This window comes from Schistocerca serialis, chromosome 2 (genome assembly GCF_023864345.2).
Source record: "Schistocerca serialis cubense isolate TAMUIC-IGC-003099 chromosome 2, iqSchSeri2.2, whole genome shotgun sequence".
NCBI classification, from domain to species: Eukaryota; Metazoa; Arthropoda; class Insecta; order Orthoptera; family Acrididae; genus Schistocerca; species Schistocerca serialis.
This window is the reverse complement of record NC_064639.1, coordinates 1,110,191,553-1,110,215,610: the sequence shown is the minus strand read 5'-3', so window position 1 is coordinate 1,110,215,610 and position 24,058 is coordinate 1,110,191,553. Positions and strand designations below refer to the sequence as shown.

General features: G+C 40.4%; 1 protein-coding gene across 3 annotated transcripts in view; it reads right to left on the bottom strand.

The window, feature by feature from the left end:
- Positions 1-9,654, bottom strand: part of LOC126458568 (protein tramtrack, alpha isoform-like) — a 155,089-nt gene extending 145,435 nt beyond the window's left edge. For 2 of the 3 annotated variants that reach the window (XM_050095699.1, XM_050095697.1), the window contains exons 1-2: positions 9,562-9,654; positions 7,975-8,941 (exon numbers count right to left, since the gene is read on the bottom strand). In XM_050095699.1, coding sequence (XP_049951656.1) covers positions 7,975-8,886 — 912 coding nt within the window. In that variant the 5' untranslated portion in view covers positions 8,887-8,941; positions 9,562-9,654. Of the gene's footprint in view, positions 1-7,974; positions 8,942-9,162; positions 9,209-9,561 lie in introns of those variants that run through there. The other variant, XM_050095698.1, reaches the window with a different exon arrangement.
- Between the last annotated feature and the right edge of the window lie 14,404 nt (positions 9,655-24,058).

The following is a 24,058-nucleotide window of genomic DNA, read 5'->3' as shown; positions in this document are numbered from 1 at the left end:
TGAAAATAAGTTATTGTACAGAAAAAAATAAGTTAAGTAATGTAACTAACAATAATTTTGTAGTGTTCCCTGTACTCAATACCATTTTCTTGAAATGCTAATGTTGATCCTCATTTTTTGAAAATTTAGTACATAATCACTGTGCAAGCAATGCAGCTATCACTACAATTACAATTTAACATGTAGTGTGATAATTTCTACTGATTTGCAAAACTTCTTAGCTGTAATAGACATCAGTTGGATGTAACGAAAGTACTCATAGAGATTTAACTAATTTCTATGATATTCTCCCTGTTGGCAGATCTCAAGCATCTGAGGGTTTCTTGAATATGTGGATATTGCCGCTTCTGTTCCTTTATGGTGTTATAACCATTTGGAATAGTTCTTCCGAAAACAAATTATCGGTACAAAGCATTGGTGAATAAGATTTTTAAAAAGTACGAACAACGCAGGATAATGTACCGAGAAGGAAATCACTGAGAATATTCCAGTTGATTAAACATACTGTTGAATTTATCTTTTTGTATAAGACAATTTGAAAACTGACAGCATACTCAGCCAGAAAGTTCAAGGAAAATATGCATTACGTAAAGGTTCTGGATTGGCTTCCTCTGTCTACACAATCTATTCTAATGATACAAGGGAGCTCCGAATGGTACTGGAAAAGCAAAACATATCCATGAGTAAACTTTACAGAAGAATAGAGTTTTTTCTGTGAACTACGGACATTTACTGGAGACTAAGTAGGCCTAAAGCTTTACACAGTGTTAATTGGAATATACTCTTTTGACATTCTGAAGACAGCAGTAACAAAACGCTGGGAGTGAAATATTAACTATAACTTGTGGAGAAACCAGATCGTAAATATAAAAGACAAGGAACATGAAATTGAAGCTCAGTAGCTGAGAAGAGGGTGAGACAGTGTTGTGGCCTATGCCCGACATTATTCAATCAGTATGCTGGGCAAGCTACAAATTAAGCCAAGGAGAAATGTGGAAAGATAATTAAAGTTCAGGGACAAGAAACAACGACTTTCATGTTTACCAACAACACCATACATCGATCAGAGACCATAAAACGCTTTCAGGAGCAGCTACACAGAGTGGATTGGTGTATAGCGCCTCGAAAGACAGTTATAAGACAAATATCAACAAAAATACAACAAAGGTAATAAGAGTGTAGCTGAATTAAATTAGATGATGTGCACAGAATTAGATTAGGAAAGGAGTTTGGCTATTTGGGTGGCAAAACAACTGACAACAGACAAAGTAGGAAAGATATAAAAGACAGACAGGAACAGCAAGGAAAGTGTTTCAGAAAAAAAGAAAGAAGAAAGAAGTGGAAAAACACTAAAAATAAATGTAACTGCTAGGAAAGCATTCTGAAGTATCTGGAGTGTAGCGTTGTATTGAAGAGAAAAATGGACGATTAACATTTCAGACAAGAAGAAAATAATACAAGCTTTTGAAATGCGGTGCTACAGTAGAATGCTGAAGACCATATGAGTAAATTGGATGACTGATAAAGATGATCTAAATCAAACTGGGAAGAAAACAAATTTATAGTACAACTTGGCTAAAGGAAGTTATCAGTTATCAATACACATCCTGAAGTAGCAAGGAATAGCCAATTTGGTAATAGAGGGAAATGTGGGCAGTAAAAGTTGAAAAGCAATACCAAGGCTTGACAACACGAAGTTGGTTTTCATATGATAACACTACCATGAAGAGCTTCAAACAACCAGTCTTTGAAGCACTGCGATGATGGTCCCCCCCCCCCCCCCCCACCACCACCACCACCACCACCACCACCACCACCACCAACAACAACAACAGAAAATACACCAGGAGCAGCTATGAATATATCTGTGCGTGAAATAGGAAAACTTCAAAAATAAAATAAAAAATAACCACACTTCACTTCAGTTTTAGCACGTCATTATAGGAAATTGGCAAAAGTTTAAAGTATCCATCATTCACATTTCTGACTACTTGGAAAAATGTGGTATGTAACTCATGTAAAAGTATTACTCTTTTCATCATCAATGGTGTATGGTGCACAATCTGAGCCAATTTTGGAAGATCTGAAATTGTTATGAAGGTAGGGTTATTCAGTTCGTGTACCTTGCATCACACCGTAACTGAGGAAAGATAATTCACAATTGTGATCTGAGTTTGATACTATTCGGAATTTCGGTCTTTTCTTTCATAATAACCAAAACTTTTTGATGATTGTGATCAATGCACATTTCTTCGACGATTTAATTCTAATACAATTTTGCATCCGCCCTACATCTCAGTGATGTACGAGATATATATGCCAAATTTCAAGAAGATTAGAGGATAGTTGGGAGTTTCACACACTGATAACTTTTACCTCTAATCAGTGAAATTTCTAATAAGGACTTCAACAGAAACAGGAAAAAAGAAAAGTTGCCTGGTGGAAAGTTTTTAGGAGCTCAGCTCCCTTAAAAGAAACAAGTATTTTTAGTTTTCTTTTGCCGTCACAAGGAAATGCAAGATACACTTTCGGCTACTGCTAAATCTAACAGTACCAAACAACAGGATGCGTAGAGGAAAGCAACTATCCCTATTGAGGCAGAAGAGTATCTGTGCCACAATACAGAAACTGTACACAGAATACCAAAATCTGGGAAAAGATAAAATCGAGAAATAGGGACAAAGCAAATGTGTAACAGCAGATTTGGAAAGGTGATCTTGTCAAGTTTTTTGACATCTCTTGGCAAAATGTGATGGATATTGCTAGCTTATCTCAAGAAGATAAAGAATTTCTTTGGCACATGGAGAAGATCATACTGAGTTAATCAATGAGTGTAGTAGACATGGTTTTTGCCTCAAAAATAAAAACTTAGTTTACAGAGGAAGGGAAAAAAGTTCATATAAGAATAAACCTTACAAAGCTATCGCTCGATCAATAAGATAGTTATACTGGAAGCCATCAGCACATGGTGACAAAGAGGCCGAGTGTACATTTCCAGCAATGAAAATATGTTCAAGCCCTAGATTAAAACCTTTTGATCAGGGACAAGGCTGCTTGGGATCGAGAACAGCTCTCTATTATTTATAACTACTGCAAAGTGCTTTGAACATCATGTTTCAAAAATTTCTGTATGTACAGCCACCGCTAACCAAGGTTGGGTAATTAATATAAGTAAAATAGCAAAGGAAAACTTAGAGTCACTCTTTGAACATCCTCCTCATTTGATCTTTCACTGGGACAGTGAATTATTGCCCTGGAAGACAGAGATGCAGTTCTAGTGACTGGTAAAAATTCTGAGTACTTGCTTGGCATACCACCTTTGAACTGAATGGTACTGGTGGGCAGATAGTTTAAGTAGTCACGACATCACTGGTATGTCTTTCGATAATACAGAATCCAATACAGGACCGATCCAAGGGGCATGTGCCATGTGGTACAGCTGAAAGGGAGTTTGGACTAATGTTGTGTGTGGCTTGCATCATCACAGCCATGAGCTAATATTAACAAGGACAGTTTGAGGGAGTGCTGTGGCATACCCTCGAGTGGTCTTGACAGCCAGATTTTTTGGAACTTACACAGTATGTGGGCTTCACTTGATAAGAAGTTACATATGATAATGCTGGATGAAGGAAGTCTTGTTCAAGGCTTTCATGAAGAACAATGAGTGAAAATTGTTAACTACATACAAAATGTCCTTAAAGATGGAAATCACTCAAGAGAAAACCACAAAGAGTTATTGCTGCAATCACTCCTGTGTCTATGAGACTGGTCTAAACACAACTTAAGTTTCAGGATCCCAGAGGCTCTGCATCATGTAAGGTGGATGCACTAAAAATTGTCCTCTTCACTAAATAGTTGAACACTCATCAACAAGAATTGAAAGGAATGAAACAGGTTGCAGATTTTATCAGCCTCAAGTACATCTGCTGTTGGCATGTGGAAATTGTATATCAATGGCCTCTAAAGGCTGATTTAGATATGCTACAGTTTCTGGGCACTTCCCAGATGCAGACACCAAGGAAGTGCTCTCACAGTTGCTAAGAGACGCTGGTGTGTTATCAGTAAGAAACAAAGGTTAGATTGGGTTTTATGGACGAACTTTTTACTAAGGCTGTTAAGGAAAATTTGACCAAAAATTTAGAAACCAAACCAGCAAAGAAAAAGGAAATGAAACAATTACAGGGTAAAAACCAAGTTTTTGAAGGGATGGATCTCAGCCATTTCATAACTAGTAATACAAATGCCTTTTTGGAATTTTCTGGGAGCCCTGATTTGACAGAATCTGCAATTATTCTCTATGAAGCCACTGTATGCTCTTAAGGTCAGTGATACCACAGAAAGAGGAAGTGTTCTGATTAAAAAGTTTAACGAATTGGTCGGGGATAAACAATAAAAACAATTCTTGTTAAGGGTAGTCGAGCATCACAGAAAAGTCATCACCAAGCGTACAAAAGAAGGGACAGGATCGTTCAAATATGATTAATGAAAAACATTTTGCCTTTCGTACTGCCTAATAATCTTAGTTTCTACTTTTAATATTAAGCTTGCTATTTCTAGTTTACTCAATGGCACTAATTAACATTAAAAAGTGTATTTTTTGCCACCTTTACAAAAATGATCCAAGTGTGCAACCTCTAAATGTTATTCAAATTTGACATGTATATCTTTTACATCACTGAGACTCAAGGCGTAATTTAAGCTAAGTACGCAAAAAAATTTACATTTTATTTTTTGTCTTGCAAAATGAAACACCTTATTATACGTGCATCAATGTAATCTCATGTTTGAGAAATAAAACCAACAACATAGAATCAGTATCACCACATTTGAAATCATTGTTTGATACACTTACACAACAGTCCTTTACACGAAGAATTTGTCTCAATCATTCCTTATGCTATACTTCAGTTATAGCTATTATCAAATCTAATGAGACCTTGCGGACTAGCCTGTTTGGATTTTCCTCATGTTTCTAGGATTTGAAGATCAGAGCTCAGTTATCAATGCTGTTAAAGAGTGAGATTTACCTCATAAAAACTTCTAAGAAACTGACTTTGAAGACTGGATACCTGCTAGGTATAACCCATCTTGAGGAATAGTGAAAAGGTGTCTGGTGGTTGCAACTGTCTGAACCTGTTTACTATATTCAAGCCTCAGTCTCTCACTACAATTTTTACCCCTGATCAAACAAAGAAAAAAGCCACGCTGTTGCTGTGCCAGCTCCCTCAGTGATACATGGCTATAAAACACAAACTAGCTCCAATTATATGTTTAACACAGATCAACCAAGTGGAAGGATAGTAATAAATTTTGGAACTTGCTGGAAGTGCATGTTTTCTCATTATATTTTGTGTTCTCCAAATAAACAAGTTACCAGACTTAATGTGTAATACTTCTTGCCTCAGTTTTAATTAGTTTTCTACATAATAATAACTAGTGTTTATGAAGATTATGAAGTATTTCTCTGTCACTAGGCACAAAAATTCCTTGGTCGAACTACGTATAATAAAAATTCATCTGTATAAGTCAGTTCATTTTTTGTTTTTATGTACTCAAGTGGCTACTCCCCATCCAATAGTAAAACCAAGTTGTGTAATTTTTCAGGGCCACGAGACAGCTGTAGTCACACAACTAATTAATTTGAGTAGTAGTCCATCAAATTTACATTAAATAATTTGAAGTGCCAAGCAAAAACGTTCTTTGCAAAAAACCTCATTTCCATTCATTTTGGTACTACTGACTACATAGATAATCAAACGAACACAATATTTTAGATGTCTCTTTTTTCAATGATTATTTATTCTATTGCTGACTACTTAACTGTTCCAGTGCTTTACTTCACTGGTGTTTACAGCTCCTAGTATCCCTCAGCTATATTTATATGGCGATGAACTAATGTTCTGCGTTGTTCATTTCATGGTACTGGAGGACTAGTTGATAATTTCACTTCACTTCATGCAAATACTTCTACCCCCTTCTCAATAAAGAAGCAGCTGCTTTTATTTCTTATTCTGGCGATGAAGTGTTATTATGGTAGTGAAAGGGAATATTTGCTTCACAAAGAAACAATTACAAGGAACATAGAAAGAGGTAAATTACTGTTTATTTGGTAGTGTCTCCTTCCATTTTTTAAACCAAATTCAACCTGTACTGACAAGCCAACAGTTTTATTTTTGCTAAAAGGAAGAAAACACAACACAAAAAATTCCTGTATCATTTGACCTCACCAACTTTACCTAAAGAGCTAAACGAGTTATTTCCAGTTAATTAGTTAACCCTAGTAGCTGCAATCACAGATAAGAGTATAGTAACGGATACAGGCCACAGTGCATGCGTGACATGGACTTGCTAACTTGCCACTCGTGGAGAAAGACTAAATATTTACATTTGTGAGTGTACCCTTAACAATGAAATTATAACTGTGTAGTATTTCCTTGACAGGGAAGAGAATCTTCCCTGTAACGTAAAGGTAATTTGAAAAGAAGAGAATGATTTCCTACGAAGAAAAAGCATTGTCTGCAGCTTTCAGTGACCTACTGATAACATACCTGAACAGCAGATTTTGTAATAATGTAACAGTAGCAGTTAGAATTATACTTTCACTGCGTTGTTTGGTTCTGTGTAAATTATATTGAGGTAGATGGGAAACCAATACCCATTTCTGAGATCACGTGTACGCCCTCTGCATCAATGTGATCAGTGAACAACACAAAACAAGGACAATATCCTGTATAATGTAAACTGTAAGCTCGGTGAGCACATACCCTATTAAGGGGAGAGGCATTATCTCCCACTCAATATGTTGCTCATATTTCAGCCTCAGTCTAACCCCAAAGATAATTACAGCCTAAAAATACATAATCTATTCCTCGTCACAATCATACCAAAGCCATTACATTGGTAATTTGCAATAAAAGCAATACATAAGTGCATTGGCTAACGTTTTCCGACTGCTCTACTTTACGACAGATTAGACAGGTGATAAAACACATACATTTTAGCATTTCTCAAAGGGAAAGTTGGGAGTGGAGGAGTAGATGCAGTCCCTCACATCCCCCCCCCCCCCAGTCTTCCTGCATTTGGTTTGCAGTTATAATAAGTGAATAGTACTACATTTGGCCTAAAATTTCAAGCACAGCAGTTAAACATTACTTTACAATACTGCAACAAATTAAAGATGAGGATGGCAGCAGTTGATTAATGTAATGAACTCGGTATTTATCTTTGCTTAAGGTTCCCAGAATAAACTACTCAAATACAATGCTTTGCACAAGTGAAAAGTATTCTGCTACATACAATAAAACACAAATAAATATGCTCTCTTCAGTTGCTCAGTGTTCAGGTAATCTAATTATTACAAAGGCAATCAAGTTTGTATTTCTACTGCTGTGTGTCTTTGCTACATGTCAACAGCTTGTGGTGTAAGGTATTTGATGACAGAATTAATCCCTCAGAACATGTCACAGTGTGTCTAAAAATTGATACCCAGGCACCTGCTGAACATCTTGAGTCAATAACACCTAAAACAACTGCTCTGGCCTTTTATCTTCTCCATCTGTCTCTGATATACATTTTACATGGCCATAATTTTGTAAATTTTGAATAATTTTATCAAGTAGACATTGAGTTTAATTTGTAACACACACACATCACACATGCAAAACTGAAAAATTTAATGTAGCCCCAGAAATCAAAATATGTGAGCTCTATTCTTGAAATACTTTTACTCAAAATGATTACTAGTGGCATGACATTTGAATATAAATTAAGTTCAGAATTACATTCATAGACATTCAGTAGTAAAAATACTCACATTATGAGTACTGTGTGGAATTGAAAGTGTAACTGAAATGATGTCCTTAGACAACATATTTAAAACAAATTGCATAATGTTGCTGTACACACAGAATATCTTGTCACAACACAATCAGCAAAACCAAGCTTATTATCTCTTAGGTGACATATACTACTCACCTTTGATGATAATTTTTCATCCTCCGGAGATGGTGCACTTGAAGGCCCATGCCCATTTTCTCCTTCGGTTGGCCTTTGCACTGATGAAGAAGCAGATGTTGTTGCAGGTGAATGTTGAAAATTCACTTCCAACAGTTCCGGAGATCCCTGCACTATTGAATCTGGAGCTTGAGCTATCTTTATAGGTGGGTCCAATTCACCATTACCATCTAACAATGGCTGGCTTTGATTTCTAACAGCAACAGGAGGAGTGTCACCAGGTAAATTTGCCGGTGTGCCACCACTACTGCCAGACAGTTTTCTTGGACGGCCACGTTTTCTCTTAGGGGCTGTAAGAGCTGATCCTAACAACGGGTTTGCTACAGTCGCTGCTGATGCAGAACGCTTCTGTGCTGTTGGTGTTGGAGGATGTATTCGGTGAAGATGTGGAGGTGGTGGAGGAGGCGGTGGTGGTGGCGGCGGTGGTGGTGTATGTGTAGTCACAACAGGTGGGGGAACAGATGAAAGCAGAGAAGAGGTTATGGAGGGTATATCACATCTTTCTTCATTCACTTCCGTTAATCCCTTTATCCGTAATGATTCAGCAACTTTTAGAAATGCAGTCAGGCGGTCCTGATCAACACTAACTTCACCCCTATACATAAAGTCTAGTAAACTCCTCATGTCACAATAGGGTACATCTTTCAGTATGACTATAGGGTGCTTGTCAGGATGTCCTACGAACAGGGCTTGAAAATAGGGGCTGCAAGCTGATAGCACCATTTTGTGGGCGCGAAGTAAACGCCCTTCGACTGCGAGCGTAACATCCACAAACGATTCATCATGTAATAGTTGATCAAACACGGAGAGAAGATTTGACTGGTGGTTGTTCCAACGAAGGCAGAATCGCTGCGATTGCAGTGCTGACGTCATGGCTACCGATGGTGGTTGCTAGCAGGTGGTGGAATTCCGTACATCACCCGAACACCTATTATTTGAAAGACATACAATTAAAAAACCATTGTAACAATTGTATGGTACACACTACAGACAGTACAAACAACATCGAATCATACAGGTGGCTTTACACATTTACAATAACGACACAGATACTCAACTCACTTTAAAATATTTCAAACAAAATTAAAAAACAAAACACTTGAGTTCAAATGTAAATAACTAGTATTTTACAAAGACATTTAGTATTACCCAACCCTTTTCCGTCACGGCGGACCCAGCCCTGCCGCCATGTTGCTCTTATCATAAGCGCTTTACCCCACCCCTCCACCCGACGGAGAACTTTTACGCAACCCTTCTCCACTCTTTCCACACAATACGAGAAAAGGATTTGAATTGCGTTACAAGACACTTCACAATGCAAAATTTCGCTGTCACTTTATAGAACGATAACTTCCATGATTTATCGCCAAATTATTGTGTATAATATTGATTTCGCTTAGGGTAAAGCGATGTCGTCGACCCTACTGCGTATTTTCACTGCGCCGATATTTCTCACAAAATCGACAAGTACACAATGACATTTCACATCCTCACATCAGAATGTACACAGAACGATAATAACTACGTTCGAGATTCTAATAACACTACCTGGGCATTTCAGTAGCGTTGGCATTGAAGAGGGATGAAATCCTTGCCAGGATCGAAATCCCACACTACACTTCAAGACGCCATGTCAGCAAGTAGCCAACGGTTACATCTAAAACTCGCTGCGCCTGCGCAGTCGCGGCAGGAGCAGAAGCGCAGCGCAGAGGGGGATTATAATTGTATGTTGGTATTGTTGTAGCATTGTTCACAATAGCCAACCTGTTTTCGATTGCACTCAAAAACGTCGCATCACTGAAATATTTTCTTTAGATGTATGGATCACAGAAGAAACAATCGGCGACGATTTTTTTCGCAGTGAAAAGTGTTCTTGTCGGAAAAACACCCAGACTCTTCAGCTGTTTCTATAAATGAGGCAATATTTTAAAGCAAGTGATTTTCAGAAAAACAAAGTGGATTTAATTTTTAGAACTCAATACGTTGACAGTTGGTACAGATAAAAAACCGTAAGCCAGGCGTTGTTTTGTTTTTTACGTAATTACAATAATACGTAAAACAGTGGTAAATCTCATCACCAGACAAAGGGATAGTTTCATTAAAATACGATATTCCGAGGGTTCATAAAACTAATAAATATATTAAAATTTGTTGTACTACATGTAGTGGGGTGGGCGCGTACTGTATTGTTTTAAAGCTATTGATAGTGCTGTCAATTAAATCCAGTTTGTTTATTTTTTCATTTACGCACGTGGTCTGGTTAACAGAGGGAAAAAAAACAGCTCGGCTGGGAAAGATATTTAGGTTCTAATTAAAAATTTTGAAGATAATTTTACCCCTCGAAGTAATTTATATCGTTGAACTTCGATCTCGATAGAGTTCCTGCTGCAACGGAAGTGGAATGTTTATATCATGGTGTCAAAATTGCCTAAGAAACCCAAGCATGTTGCTTACGGAAAGTAGCTCATAAAAAAGTGAACTAATTTTTCCTCTAATAGGACTGCCTTTCTCCCATTATAATCTCGTCTGGTATTTTAAATGTCCCGGACTATGGGGTCATTACGGTTTGGCGCTCGGGAAAAGAACTAAAAAACAGTGGAATTATTCGTTTCCGAATTCCGCCAAAAGGATGGTGCAAAAATACAGTAAAAATTACACCCAGCGAATCACCAAGCACTTTCCTAAGTTTGTCGTTGCTTAGGTTACTGAGTGCCTATAGCTTAGCGGTTTTTCCCAACTCCAGTAGGTTCAAATGGCTCTGAGCACTATGGGACTTAACAGCTATGGTCATCAGTCCCCTAGAACTTAGAACTACCTAAACCTAACTAACCTAGGGACAGCACACAACACCCAGTCATCACGAGGCAGAGAAAATCCCTGACCCCGCCGGGAATCGAACCCGGGCAACAACTCCAGTAGGACAAGCCCTTGTAATAAAGAGAATATGTACGTGATGCCTTGGGCAGATATATGTTAATCACGCCTTCACACAGTTCGTATCGCGTTGAGTACCTTTTTCTAATGCAAGCTTCTCTCTATTATGTCATTCAGACTATGTCATTGAAGAGCATCGTTCTCGTAAATCTTATTAAACTTAAGTGGCAGAAACACTTGGGAGCCCAACAGAAGTCAAAGTTGGAGAGGCTATAGTTCCGTATATGGGTGTGATATTTTTAGTGTGAGCTCTGCTCAGGCTATGTCACATTATTCATTTGTTGTTTCACATGCACAAACAAAAAGGCACACCAGAACACTGAAGTAGCGCAACACTTCGTGCAGCACGAGTAGCTAAGGTATTTTTCGTGTAGTGTTCTATATCATAAATCCTCCGGATAAATCATGCAAAGGTTCACTGTCTCTTCTGGGTTTGTCGTCTTTTTACATCGATGGATACTCTAACGCTCGATTTAAATCTCCACTTTCGAACAGGAATGTCTGCCAAGCCTATATTCGCAGGCAACGTCTGCATGTGGTTACTTACTATTGATGAGTGTATGCACTTCAGGCGTATAATTATTTTAGAACGGTGACACTGCATCCTCCATTCATGGGAAAGCGTTATCCTCTTAATATTGTCACCCATGGCTTCCTGACAGTGCCACTCACAACACAGTGCCGATCAGATTGATCAAGAGTGAGACATTATTATCGAGTACTTTGCATTTCAATATTTTATTTACTGACACTTCATTCGCAAGCCAGACTCATATGTTGTGCAGAATGTCATGGTGGACAACTGGGACCTGGTCTGCATTTATTTTCCGCACAGTGGTTCTTGTCACTGAACAGTGGATCTGTTTCAGGTAAGCATTTCTTGAATTCATAATATACACTCAATTGTAAAACTAGGTGGTTTGTTTTCTAGGCCTTCACGATGCAATAATTTCGAGTTCCTATTGTGTAGGCAATAGAAACAGTCCTCAGCTCTCCTGTAGAAAATTTCAGATCCTGAAACTGAAAAAACGAAGAAATAACTCGTCTGTTAACTGAGCTACCTTCGTTTTGCGATGGCATTTTGCCGTAGACCTCTTGGGCAACTAATGGAGTAAGTACTAGAGAAAGTTTGGGAGTATGCGTGAAAACCAATTAAATGAAGACTGAAGTATATCTAAAAAAAAGTGCAAATTATCAGTGAAGTCATAGAACCAGCTGAGTTTTTCAATTTAGGGTAACTGGAGCTAATGAATAATGACGCACGGTGGAAATTACTTGGAGAGACAGAGAAAAAATGCAGGCGAATGGGATATGCAGCCATTGTATGGTTCAAATGGCTCTGAGCATTATGGGACTTTACATCTGAGGTCATCAGTCCCTGCAGCCATTGTAATGGCCGGTATATGGGCCAAGGTACTTCGAGACATGAGATAAAGACCAAGACGAAGACCTAATGATGAATGTTATTTATTTGTTGTACCAGGTAAGATTTGTGCCTACAGGACCTCTTAGATCTAACTAAACTTATTTAGAGAGTTAACACTGCAATGTCTACGTGAGCTGTTGCCCTAATAGTAATAGTAGTAGTAGTAGTAGTAGCGTGTGCTGTGAAACGAAGGTTTTGAATGGAGAGGCCAACTGGAATGTGAGGATCATGTAGTGGGGAATGTGTACAGTTTCCGTTCCCTGGGAAAAACGGAACAGGTAAGTTACAGACCAACAAGAGTAAAAGACGCGGGTCCCGGAAACTACGGTATATCGGAAAGACAACCTAAGGAAAGGAAAACCAGTTCAGGAATGCCAAATTGAACCGTTACACAGGGTGTTTCACAATTCATGTTACACATTTCTAGAAGTTGTAGAGGGTACTTAGAAGTTTTACATAAAAACCGATGTCCGTAAGCGGCTTCCAACGAGCGTCAAAGTTCTAGGCGCCGGCACCTGTAAATGTATGTATTTACAAAGTGACACGGTGGTGGTGATACATCCAGGGATGATGGAGAAGGATTAATGTATCAGTTTGGGGTGAACGTCTGACAGTGGAATACATGTACCCGTACTGTTGTTGCTAATACTGTAGGTAGGATACTTAGAGTTGATAGTATGGACCAAAACAAGAAAAAATATCCAGTAAGCATGTGCTCTAAAATGTATACCGTAACAGCTGTGAGTACTTGTTCAACAGAGATGTGTTTCACACTAGCGAAGATGAACAAGTACTTACAGTTCCTCAGGTGTGTTTTTAATGCCCATATTTACTCGACACTTTTTCTTGTCTTGGTCCGCACTACCACCTGTGAAAGTTGTATACCCCACATCATCAGCAATAACAGTACAGTTACAAATACTCCTCCGCCGGAAATATCAGAACCGTTTTCGTATGCAACTTTCGACTCGTTCGTTTCCGGTAAATGGAGCCTTACCTCAGACTGATACATTTATCCTTCTCCATCATCTTTGAATGTTTGCATCGTGAAGGAGTCACCCTGTATCCCGGGAGTAGACCACATTCCGTTAGAGCTACGGATAGCCTTGGGAGAGCCAGCCACGACAAAGCTCTTCCATCAGGTGAGCAAGACGTATTAAACAGGGGAAATACCCTGACTTCAAGAATAGCAACTCCAAGAAAAGCAGGCGCTGACAGGTGCGAAAATTACCGAACTATCAGTTTAGTAAGTCACGGATGCAAAACACTAACACGAATCCTTTACAGAAGTCCAACCTGGTAGAAGCCGACCTCAGGGTAGATCAGTTTGGATTCCGGAGAAATATAGGAAGACGCTAGGCTGTACTGACCCTACGACTTCTCGTAGAAGATAGGTTAAGGAAAGGCAAAATACAAGGAGCGAAAGGCTACTTACAATTTGTACGAAACCAGATGGCAGTTATAAGAGTCGAGGGGCATGAAGGGAAGCAGTGGTTGAGAAGGGAGTGAGTCAGGGTTGCAGCCTATCTCCGACGTTATTCTATCTGTATAATGAGCAAGCAGTAAACGAAACAAAAGAAATAAAAACTTTGAGGTTTACCGATGACATTTTAATTCTGTCAGAGAGAGCAAAGAACTTGGAAGAGCAATTGAACGGAATGGACAGAGTGTGGAAGGGAGGTTATAAGATGAACATCAACAAAAGCAAAACGAGGATAATGGGATATAGTCAGATTAAATCAGGTGATGCCGAGGAAATTATATTAGGAAATGAGACAGTTGAAGTAGTAGATGAGTAGTTTTGCTATTTGGGAAGCAAAATAACTGATGGTCGAAGTAGGGAGGATATAAAATGCAGACTGGCATCGGCAAGAAAAGCGTTTCTGAAGAAGGGAAATTTGTTAACATCGAGTATAGATTTGAGTGTCAGGAAGTCCTTTCTGAAAGTATTTGTGAGGAGTGTAGTCATGTATGGAAGTGAAGCATGGACGATAAACAGCTTAGACAAGAAGAGAATAGAAGCATTTGAAATGTGGTGATACAAAAGAATGCTGAAGATTAGATGGGTAGCAGTGTGAGTACATTTCGCGGCGTGCGGTTCCAGCTGTAGCAGTTCTTAAGTTCTGACAAAGTTGTTTGTGCACTGTTATACAATTATTAAATTAAGTAGTTTTCAACGTTGTCTCGTGCTGTTTGTGGCGAAATAACGGCTTAGCAACTTTTGGAAACGTTTGCGCACTTTTTTTGTGCGTTGAAGTCGTTTAGTAAATTTCGTGTTGTAGTTTTCAGCTGACGTTTCTTATTGTCTCTAACGAAATATTTCAGTAAAATTTTCTTAACTTCGTTGAGTGTTCCAGGTGCCGCTTGGTTTTTGGTTTCAACTAACAAATTGCGTGAAGTTTTGTTGGTACTGGTATTAGTTGTGGTTTAGTGGTATTATTAAAAGTTGCTACTTTCTTAGTAGAGAGAGAGAATTTCGGAACTACTGTTGTCAGTTCTATAAATAGTTCTATTGGTGTAAATGAACTTACATAATGTGGACGTTTAGATTTTTTTCAGTAACTGTCAAATTTTACCACGAGGAGGAGTGTGGGGCTTTGTCGTAGGTTTGTGAGTAGTGGGTTACGGTGTGGGATTTGTTCAGTGTATTTTCACTGAGGGGAATGCTGTGGGGAAGCCAATGAGCATTCTAGCGAGATCCTCTCCTGGGAATGCGGAATCTGTAGTAGAAATAGCCGGCCGGAGTGGCCGTGCGGTTCTAGGCGCTACAGTCTGGAGCCGGGCGACCGCTACGGTCGCAGGTTCGAATCCTGCCTTGGGCATGGATGTGTGTGATGTCCTTAGGTTAGTTAGGTTTAATTAGTTCTAAGTTCTTGGCGACTGATGACCTCAGAAGTTAAGTCGCATAGTGCTCAGAGCCATTTTGTAGAAGAAATAAGTTGATAGAGGAGCAGAAACATAACATCTGTGCCCTTGAGGTGCAGTTACAATATGTAAAGGAGAAACTACGTAGGTTGAGGAGGGTGAAGGGTGGTGGGGAATGGAAACTAGCAAGGCAGCTCGGAGGAGGAGGTATCCAGACAGTTTTACTTTGCTTATATGCAATAGATCTGACCAACTGTCAGATTTGAGTGGGGAGGAGCCTCTTGTAGCTGTAGGTGTAGAAAACATGCACCAGTCCCCAGCAGTTAGGAGGTCTAGGTCATTTGCAAAGTCTAACAGAAATAAGAAGGTTCTGCTGCTAGGTAGTTTGCACAGTAGAGGTGTGGGCCAACAGTTGCAGGAAGTGTTGGGTAGTGCGTACCAGGTCATCAGCATTGTGAAACGTAGTGCAGAGTTCGCTCAGGTGACTGACAGCATAGGGCAGTTAAGTAGGAACTTTACGAAAGAGGATCAGGTAGTGATTGCGGGTGGAGCAGGGAACAGTCTTGATAGGGACGGAGAATATGACGTAGGTGGTGATCTGGTAATGATAGCTACTCAAACTTGTGGGACCAATGCGCATTTTGTGCAACTCAGCGTCATGCTCGGCCCCATCTTAATGCGGCTGTTAGGTGTATTAAATGGGCATGGAGAGGGCACTGATGGCAGAGGGCATGGATCACATTTCAGTGGTGCCAGCTGAGCCTATCAATAAGTTCGGTTTCACTAGGCGTGGTCTGCACCTCGATAGGTATGGGAAGGGAAGGGGTGGGGTGGCAAAGCTTATAGGTAACAGTGTAGTGGGTGGTGTTGGGATCACACGTGGAAAAATTCCTGCAGTAGTTGGTGTCAGAGGTGCACGTATTTTAAACCGAAGTGAGCTGATAGGTATTCCTGCTTAAAGAAAGTCCCTCTAACCAAGAAATTACCTTTAAAGGAGGTCAGGCATCCAAGTTGAGAAGGAATTTGCATATTTCATCGAAACATAAGAGGTATTAGAGGTAAAGTTAGTGAACTGCTTATAGATATTAACCCTGAAATTATTGGTGTATGGGAGCACCACTTAAATAATTTGACAATTCAGAGGTTTCCTTTACCAGGATACAGATTAGCTGGCTGTTTTTCAAGGCGTTCTTTGCAGAGTGGGGTAGTGGCTATGTACGTAAAAAACAGTATTCCATTTGAGTCCTTAGACGTATCACGGCACTGCACTGAACAGGTACTTTAGTGTTGTGCAGGGGCAGTTGAATTTAGTGAAACTAAACTTCTAATTGTTGTTGTTCATAGGTCACCTAACTCCGACTTCAGAGCGTTTCTGCCCAAGCTAGAGAGGGCTCTTGATTCACATTATAGGAAGTACCAGAAATTAGTTATATGTGGTGACTTCAATATAAATTTTGTATATGCCTGTGCAAGGAAAAAGATGTTGGTTGATCTAAATTCATGTGATCTGATGCAGACTGTGTTTTTTTTTTCAACTCGAGTGCAGGGGAACAGTAGCACAGCCATAGACAATATTTTTAATCATTCTTCATTACTATATGGGCATTCTGTTAGTAAAAGGGTGAATGGCCTTTCAGACCATGATGCACAAATTTTAACACTAAAAGGCTTTTGTACTCAAACAAATGTCACCTTTAATTACAAACTAGGTAGGAAAGTTAATCCAACAGCATTAGAGAGTTTTGTAAACCTCATTAAGGAACAAGAGTAGCAGGCTGTTTATAGTGCCGATAAAATACGAGTAGATGAAAAATATAATGCTTTCCTTGACACATTTCTCATGCTCTTTGAGAGTTGCTTTCCATTAGAACGTTCTAAACGGGATACTAGCTGTAAAAGGCAGCCTGGGTGGGTGACTAGTGGGATAAGGATATCATGTAAAACAATGCGGGAATTATATCCAAATGTTAGAAGCAGTCACAACCAAGCTACCGTAGCCCATTACAAACAGTATTATAAGGTGCTCAAAAATGTTATTAGGAAGGCAAAGAGCATGTGGCATGCAAATGGAATAGCTAATTCACAGGATAAAATTAAAGCCATATGGTCAGTTATCAAGGAAGTGTCTGGTCAGCAGCACAAGGTCGACGATGTAAAGTCAGTTCATAGTAAAAATATTTCTGTTACTGATAAGTCAGTTTTTAACAATCACTTTTTGAGTATTGCTGGTGAATTAAAAAAAACTTAGTTTCTTCAGGGAATCAGATAATTTTCTTGGAAAATGCCTTTCCGAGACGGATGTCTGAAACACTTTTCTGTGATACAGACAAGGGGGAGATTCAGTCAATAATTAAATAACTGAAGACTAAGGACTCTCATGGATATGATGAAGTGCCTAGCAGAATATTAAAGTACTGTGCTGCACATGTTAGCCCTGTATTTAGCCATATTTGTAATTTTTCCTTTAGGAATGGTCAGTTTCCTGAACGATTGAAGTACTCAGTAGTAAAGCCGCTTTAAAAAGGGAGAAAGTGATAATGTAAACAATTATAGACCTATTTCCATCCCATCAGTGTTCGCTCAAGTTATTGAAAAGGCTATGTATGTAAGGAAAATTGATCATTTTATATCACATAATTTACTGTCAAATACACAGCTCAGCTTTAGAAGTCGTTTAACAATTGAAAATGCTATATTATCTTTTCTCTGCAGGGTACTAGATGGATTAAACAGAAGCTTTCGAACGCTAGGCATCTTTTTTTATTTAACTAAGTTTGATCACAAAATATTGCTCCAGAAGTTGGACCCTTATGGAATACGGGGAGTAATTCACAATCGGTTCACCTCTTACTTTATCAACAAACAGCAAAAGGTCATTATTCATAGTGTTGAGAATGGGTGGGATGTGGGGTCTGAGTGGGTACGGTCAAATGGTGGGTGCCCCAGGGGTCAGTGTTGGGGCCACTCCTGTTCCTTATTTATATAAATTATGTGCCCTCTAGTATTACAGGTAATCTAAAATATTACTGTTTGCTGATGACACTAGCTTGGTGGTAAAGGATGTTGTGCGAAACATTGGCTCGGTTTCAGATAATGCAGTTCATGACTTAAGTTCATGGCTTGTAGAAAATTAAATCACAGTGAGACTTAGTTTTTACAGTTTCTAACCCACAATCCAACAAAACGCGACTTTTTAATTTCACAGTATGGTCATATGATTAGTGAAACTGAATAGCTCAAATTTCTAGCTGTATAGGTAGATAGTAAACTGTTGTGGAATGTCCAAGTTCAGGATCTTGTTCTAAGACTTAATGCTGCTATTTTTACTATTCGAACGGTATCTGAAGTGAGTGATCGTTCGCCACGAAAATGATTCTACTTTGCTTATTTTCATTCACTTATGTCGTACGGTATTATAATTTGGGGTAACTTTTCCCATTCTAAAAGGATATTTTTGCCTCAGAAACAGGCGGTTAGTGGATTAAGTTCACGAACCTCTTGTCGACGCCTGTTCACGAGTCTGGGTATTTTGGCATTGGCCTCTCAATACATACATATATTCCTTACTTTCATTTCTTGTTAACAAAGTTAGCTTATTCCCAAGAATAAGCAGCTTCACTCAGTTAATACTCGGCAGAAATCAAACCTGCATTTGGATCGCACTTCCTTATCTCTTGTGCAGAAAGGTGTGCAGTGTACTGCTACATCCGTTTTCAGTAAGCTACCACAAGAATTTAAAAAATCTGAGCAGTAATCCACGCGCTTTCAAATCGAAACTAAAGAGTTTCCTCATGGGTCACTCCTATTCTGTTGAGAAGTTCCTTTAAAAATTAAGCTGATTCTTATGTTATTTTGTTGATTGCGTTTACTAAAACGTATGGCTTAACTTTTTTGGTTCATAAACATTTTCTTTTATCTGTTATTACTTTTATGTTGTAATTTCATGTACTGACACGTTTCATGACCTTGGAGATTTGCTCCTCAGTTTGGGCCTACGGAACTAGACGTGTAAATAAAATAAATAAAACGTAACTAAAGAGGAGGTACTGAATAGAGTTAGGGAGAAAAGGAATTTGTGATGCAACATGATTAGAAGAAGGGTTCGGTTGGTAGGACACATTCTGAGGCGTCAAGGGACACTGGAGAGAATGTGTGTGTGTGTGTGTGTGTGGGGGGGGGGGGGGGGGAGAGTAAAGAGATGAATACAGTATGGAGATTCAGAAGGATGTAGGCTGCAGAAGGTACTTGGAGATTAAGAGGCTTCCACGGGATAGAGTAGCATGGAGAGGGGCATCAAACCCGTCTGTGGACTGAAGACCACAACAACAATTACACACTCTCACAGGCACCGGCGCCTGTAACTTTGGCGGTCATTGGATGCCGTTTTGTTCTACTAAGTCCCCTCTACAACCAATAGAAATGTGTAATATGAATTGTGAAAAACCCTTTATGATAACAATCAGAAGTACCGCGTCGTAGTCGCGATTAGTTTTGTGTGTTCGTTTCATTTCAGTCGCTCTGTACGCGGACTCCAAGGTATTTTATGAAAGTAACAGCTTCTTAATCATACAATGAAGGGTCTTTGCCAGCCGGAGTGGCCGAGCGGTTCTAGGCGCTACAGTCTGGAACCGCGCGACCGCTACGGTTGCAGGTTCGAATCCTGCCTCGGGCATGGATGTGAGTGATGTCCTTAGGTTAGTTAGGTTTAAGTAGTTGTAAGTTCTAGGGGACTGATGACCTCAGAAGTTGAGTCCCATAGTGCTCAGAACCATTTTTGAAGGGTCTTTCTATTTATGTATTCGCAATACGTCATACTTGTTTATGCTGAGGGTCAACTGTCACTCGCTTCATTAAACGTCGGTCCCGTGCACGTCTTTCTGCATTTTGCTACAATTTTAGAAGTGCAGGAAGAGCTGCAGATGAGCGAAGTTTGATGCAGGGGATGGCATTTGACTCGCAACTTAAACAGGTATGACGTATTGCGAATTCATAGACAGAAAGACCCTTTATTGTATGATCGCACAACTGCAGAAAAATCATTGGACGCAGTTACTTCCATAAAATATCCTGGAGTATGCGTACGGAGCGATGTGAAATACAACGAGCACATAAAACTAGTCGCGAATAAGGCAGATGCCAGACAGATCCATTGGAATAACCCTCAGGAAATGTAGTCCATCAACAAAGCAAATACCTCAAGAAACACTCGTTCGAAGGATACATAAATACTGGTCGTCAGCAAGGGATCCGTACCAGACAGCACTGACAGACGAAACAGAGAAAATCCAAAGAAGAGCAGCGCGTTTTGTTGCAGGTTCATTTGGATCCATGGAGATGCTGAGCCAATCCCAGTGGCGTCCTGGATGACTGTGTGGTTTATTGTTATAGTCCTGAGAGCAAACGCTCCCTACAAGTCGACAAATACATTGTTTCCTCCTTCGAATAGGTCGCGAAAAGACTATGAAGATAAAATCGGAGAATTCGAGCCCACATGGAGGCTTACCGGCAATCTTTCTTCCCGCGAACTATTCGCGGTTGGAAAGGGAAAGGAAGGGTGACACACTAAGTGCCCCCCCCCCCCCCCCCCCCCCCCCCCCCGCCGCACAGCGTAAGGTGGCTTGCAGAGTGTAGAGGTACACTTGTGTCAAACCGCTATTTCACCGTCCTGTGTCTCATCGACGTTATAATCATACAAACTGTCAACAGACGTCAGTACGATCGTGTTCTGCACGGAAGATGGCATTCCGGTCAACGGACAACTGTGCCATCGATGACGTCAGGGAACCTATCAAACAGGGTAGTGTTTGCCTGGTAGTCTCACATCCGCAATCGCTGTGTGTACAATCATACACGGTGCAGTGTAGCACAGGGAAGACGCCTACCAGACGCTCTGCGGTGGAAGGAAGGATGGAAACAGGACAGTCACAAACTGATGTGGCCCGATGGCTTAATGTGAATCGTTTTGTTGTATCTCAGATGTGGCGACATTTCAGGGAGACCGAAGCTGTACCCTGAAAACCAGGGCATGGTCGGCCACGTGTAACATCAGAAAGAGAGGACTGTTCTTTGGGACACGACGGCATCTGACGGCAGCATTCACCGGACGTGTCCGTCCCCGGTAGCTGAGTGGTCAGCGCAACAGACTGTCAATCCTCAGGGCCCGGGTTCGATTCCCGGCTGGGTCGGAGATTTTCTCCGCTCACGGACTGGGTGTTGTGTTATCATCATCATCATCATCATCATCATCATCATTTCATCCCCATCGACGTGCAAGTCGCCGAAGTGCTGTCAAATCGAAAGACCTGCACCAGGCGAGCGGTCTACCCGACGGGAGGCCCTCGTCACAAGCCGTTATTATTATTATTATTCACTGGATATGTTGTATCGAGACCGATGGTGTACAGAAGCTGCGGCAGAGCGGGATTCACTGTCGAAGACCTGCTGTAAGTGTACCTCTGACGCCTCATCGCAGAAGGGAACATCTACAGGGTTATTACAAATGATTGAAGCGATTTCACAGCTCTACAATAATTTTATTATTTGAGATATTTTCACACACATACAAAAACTCAAAACGTTTTTTTAGGCATTCACAAATGTTCGATATGTGCCCCTTTAGTGATTCGGCAGACATCAAGCCGATAATCAAGTTCCTCCCACACTCGGCGCAGCATGTCCCCATCAATGAGTTCGAAAGCATCGTTGATGCGAGCTCACAGTTCTGGCACATTTCTTGGTAGAGGAGGTTTAAACACTGAATCTTTCACATAACCCCACAAAAAGAAATCGCATGGGGTGAAGTCAGGAGAGCATGGAGGCCATGACTTGAATTGCTGATCATGATCTCCACCACGACCGATCCATCGGTTTTCCAATCTCCTGTTTAAGAAATGCCGAACATCATGATGGAAGTGCGGTGGAGCACCATCCAGTTGAAAGATGAAGTCGGCGCTGTCGGTCTCCAGTTGTGGCATGCGCCAATTTTCCAGCATGTCCAGATACATGTGTCCTGTAACGTTTTTTTCACAGAAGAAAAAGGGGCCGTAAACTTTAAACCGTGAGGCATCCAGAAGCTTTAAACTGCGCATACCATCGCCGAATGGAGTTAGCAGTTGGTGGATCTTTGTTGAACTTCGTCCTGAAGTGTCGTTGCACTGTTATGACTGACTGATGTGAGTGCATTTCAAGCACGACATACGCTTTCTCGGCTCCTGTCGCCATTTTGTCTCACTGCGCTCTCGAGCGCTCTGGCGGCAGAAACCTGAAGTGCGGCTTCAGCCGAACAAAACTTTATGAGTTTTTCTACGTATCTGTAGTGTGTCGTGACCATATGTCAATGAATGGAGCTACAGTGAATTTATGAAATCGCTTCAATCATTTGTAATAGCCCTGTAGAATGGTGACGTCAATTTGTCACCTGGGCGGTCGAACAGTGGGCCAATATTCTTTTCACGGATGAGTCCCGAGTTCGTCTGGAGAGTGATTCTTGACGGATTCGTATCTGAAGGAACACGATTTCGGGACCCAAACATTGTAGAAAGAGACCGATATAGAGGAGGATTGAAAATGGTGTGGGCAGGGATTATGTTGACAGCTCGAACACCTGTTCGTGAAACTGTTCGGATGAATCGGCAAGGTTTAACTGCCATCAGGTATTGTGACGAGATGTGCGGTTGTCACGAGGTGCTGTGGGCCAAGACTTCGTTCCGATGGACGACAATGCTCGACCTCATAGAGCACAGGTGTTTGATGTTTACTTTAAAATAGGAATCGTTAGCGTTAGGATTTCACCCGGAACAAGTCCCGCCCACTCACCCCCAGTTTTCCCGGTATTTGTTCGGCGCCTGGGCATCGTTTCAGTTGACCCACGTGGTTTGCCGCCTTTGGCTGCACATGGAGTGAATGTTAAATTAATATCTTGCTAGGTCTTAAATTTTGCCAGATAGTTAAAAGAAATGTTACAAAAAAAAAAAAAGTGCACAAAATGGCTCTGAGCATTATGGAACTTAACTTCTGAGGTCATCAGTCCCCTAGAACTTAGAACTGCTTAAACCTAACTAACCTAAGGACATCACACACATCCACGCCCGAGGCAGGATTCGAACCTGCGACCGTAGCGGTCGCGCGGTTCCAAACTGTGGCGCCTAGAACCGCTCGGCCACTCCGGCCGGCAAAAGTGCACAATTGGCCTCAGCTGTGCCAGGTACTTCCACAGCAAACATAAGAGAAAACAATTTAGCACTGAATACCTTAAATATGAGGACTCAGTATTCAGATGAATAGCCTATGAAGAAACATACTTCTGTGTGAGAAAAAGCACCCAAAGCTGAAACAGGAAAAGCCTACCCTCAAAGAATAATTTGCTTGGAGAAAGATGAACCACATTATACTTGACACTTAAGATTCAGAACTCTGACAGTATATGTGAAACAAGCACCAATGTTCACTATACTTCCAGAGGGCATTAAAATTACTTTGTTCTTGCTAGATCTATCCAAGCTGTTTTTGCGTGTTATTTACTGAATAGCTTTACTGAAAAGTTTTAGGGGTGGAAGAAGAACTAGCGCAGCATGAAGGACGTTTTACGGCAGTGAAACACTGTAGCATTTATTTCCTCCATAACCGTTCTGTGACAAACATACACATCATCATTATTATGTTTAAAAAAATGGTTTGAATGACATTTAAGAAATTAATAAATCTTTTGGTTAAAAACAGACAGGACAAAGAATAACGACAGATATTTTCCTGGGACGTTTGCAACAGCATATAGGACAAAAATGGTTCAAATGGCTCTGAGCACTATGGGACTTAACATCT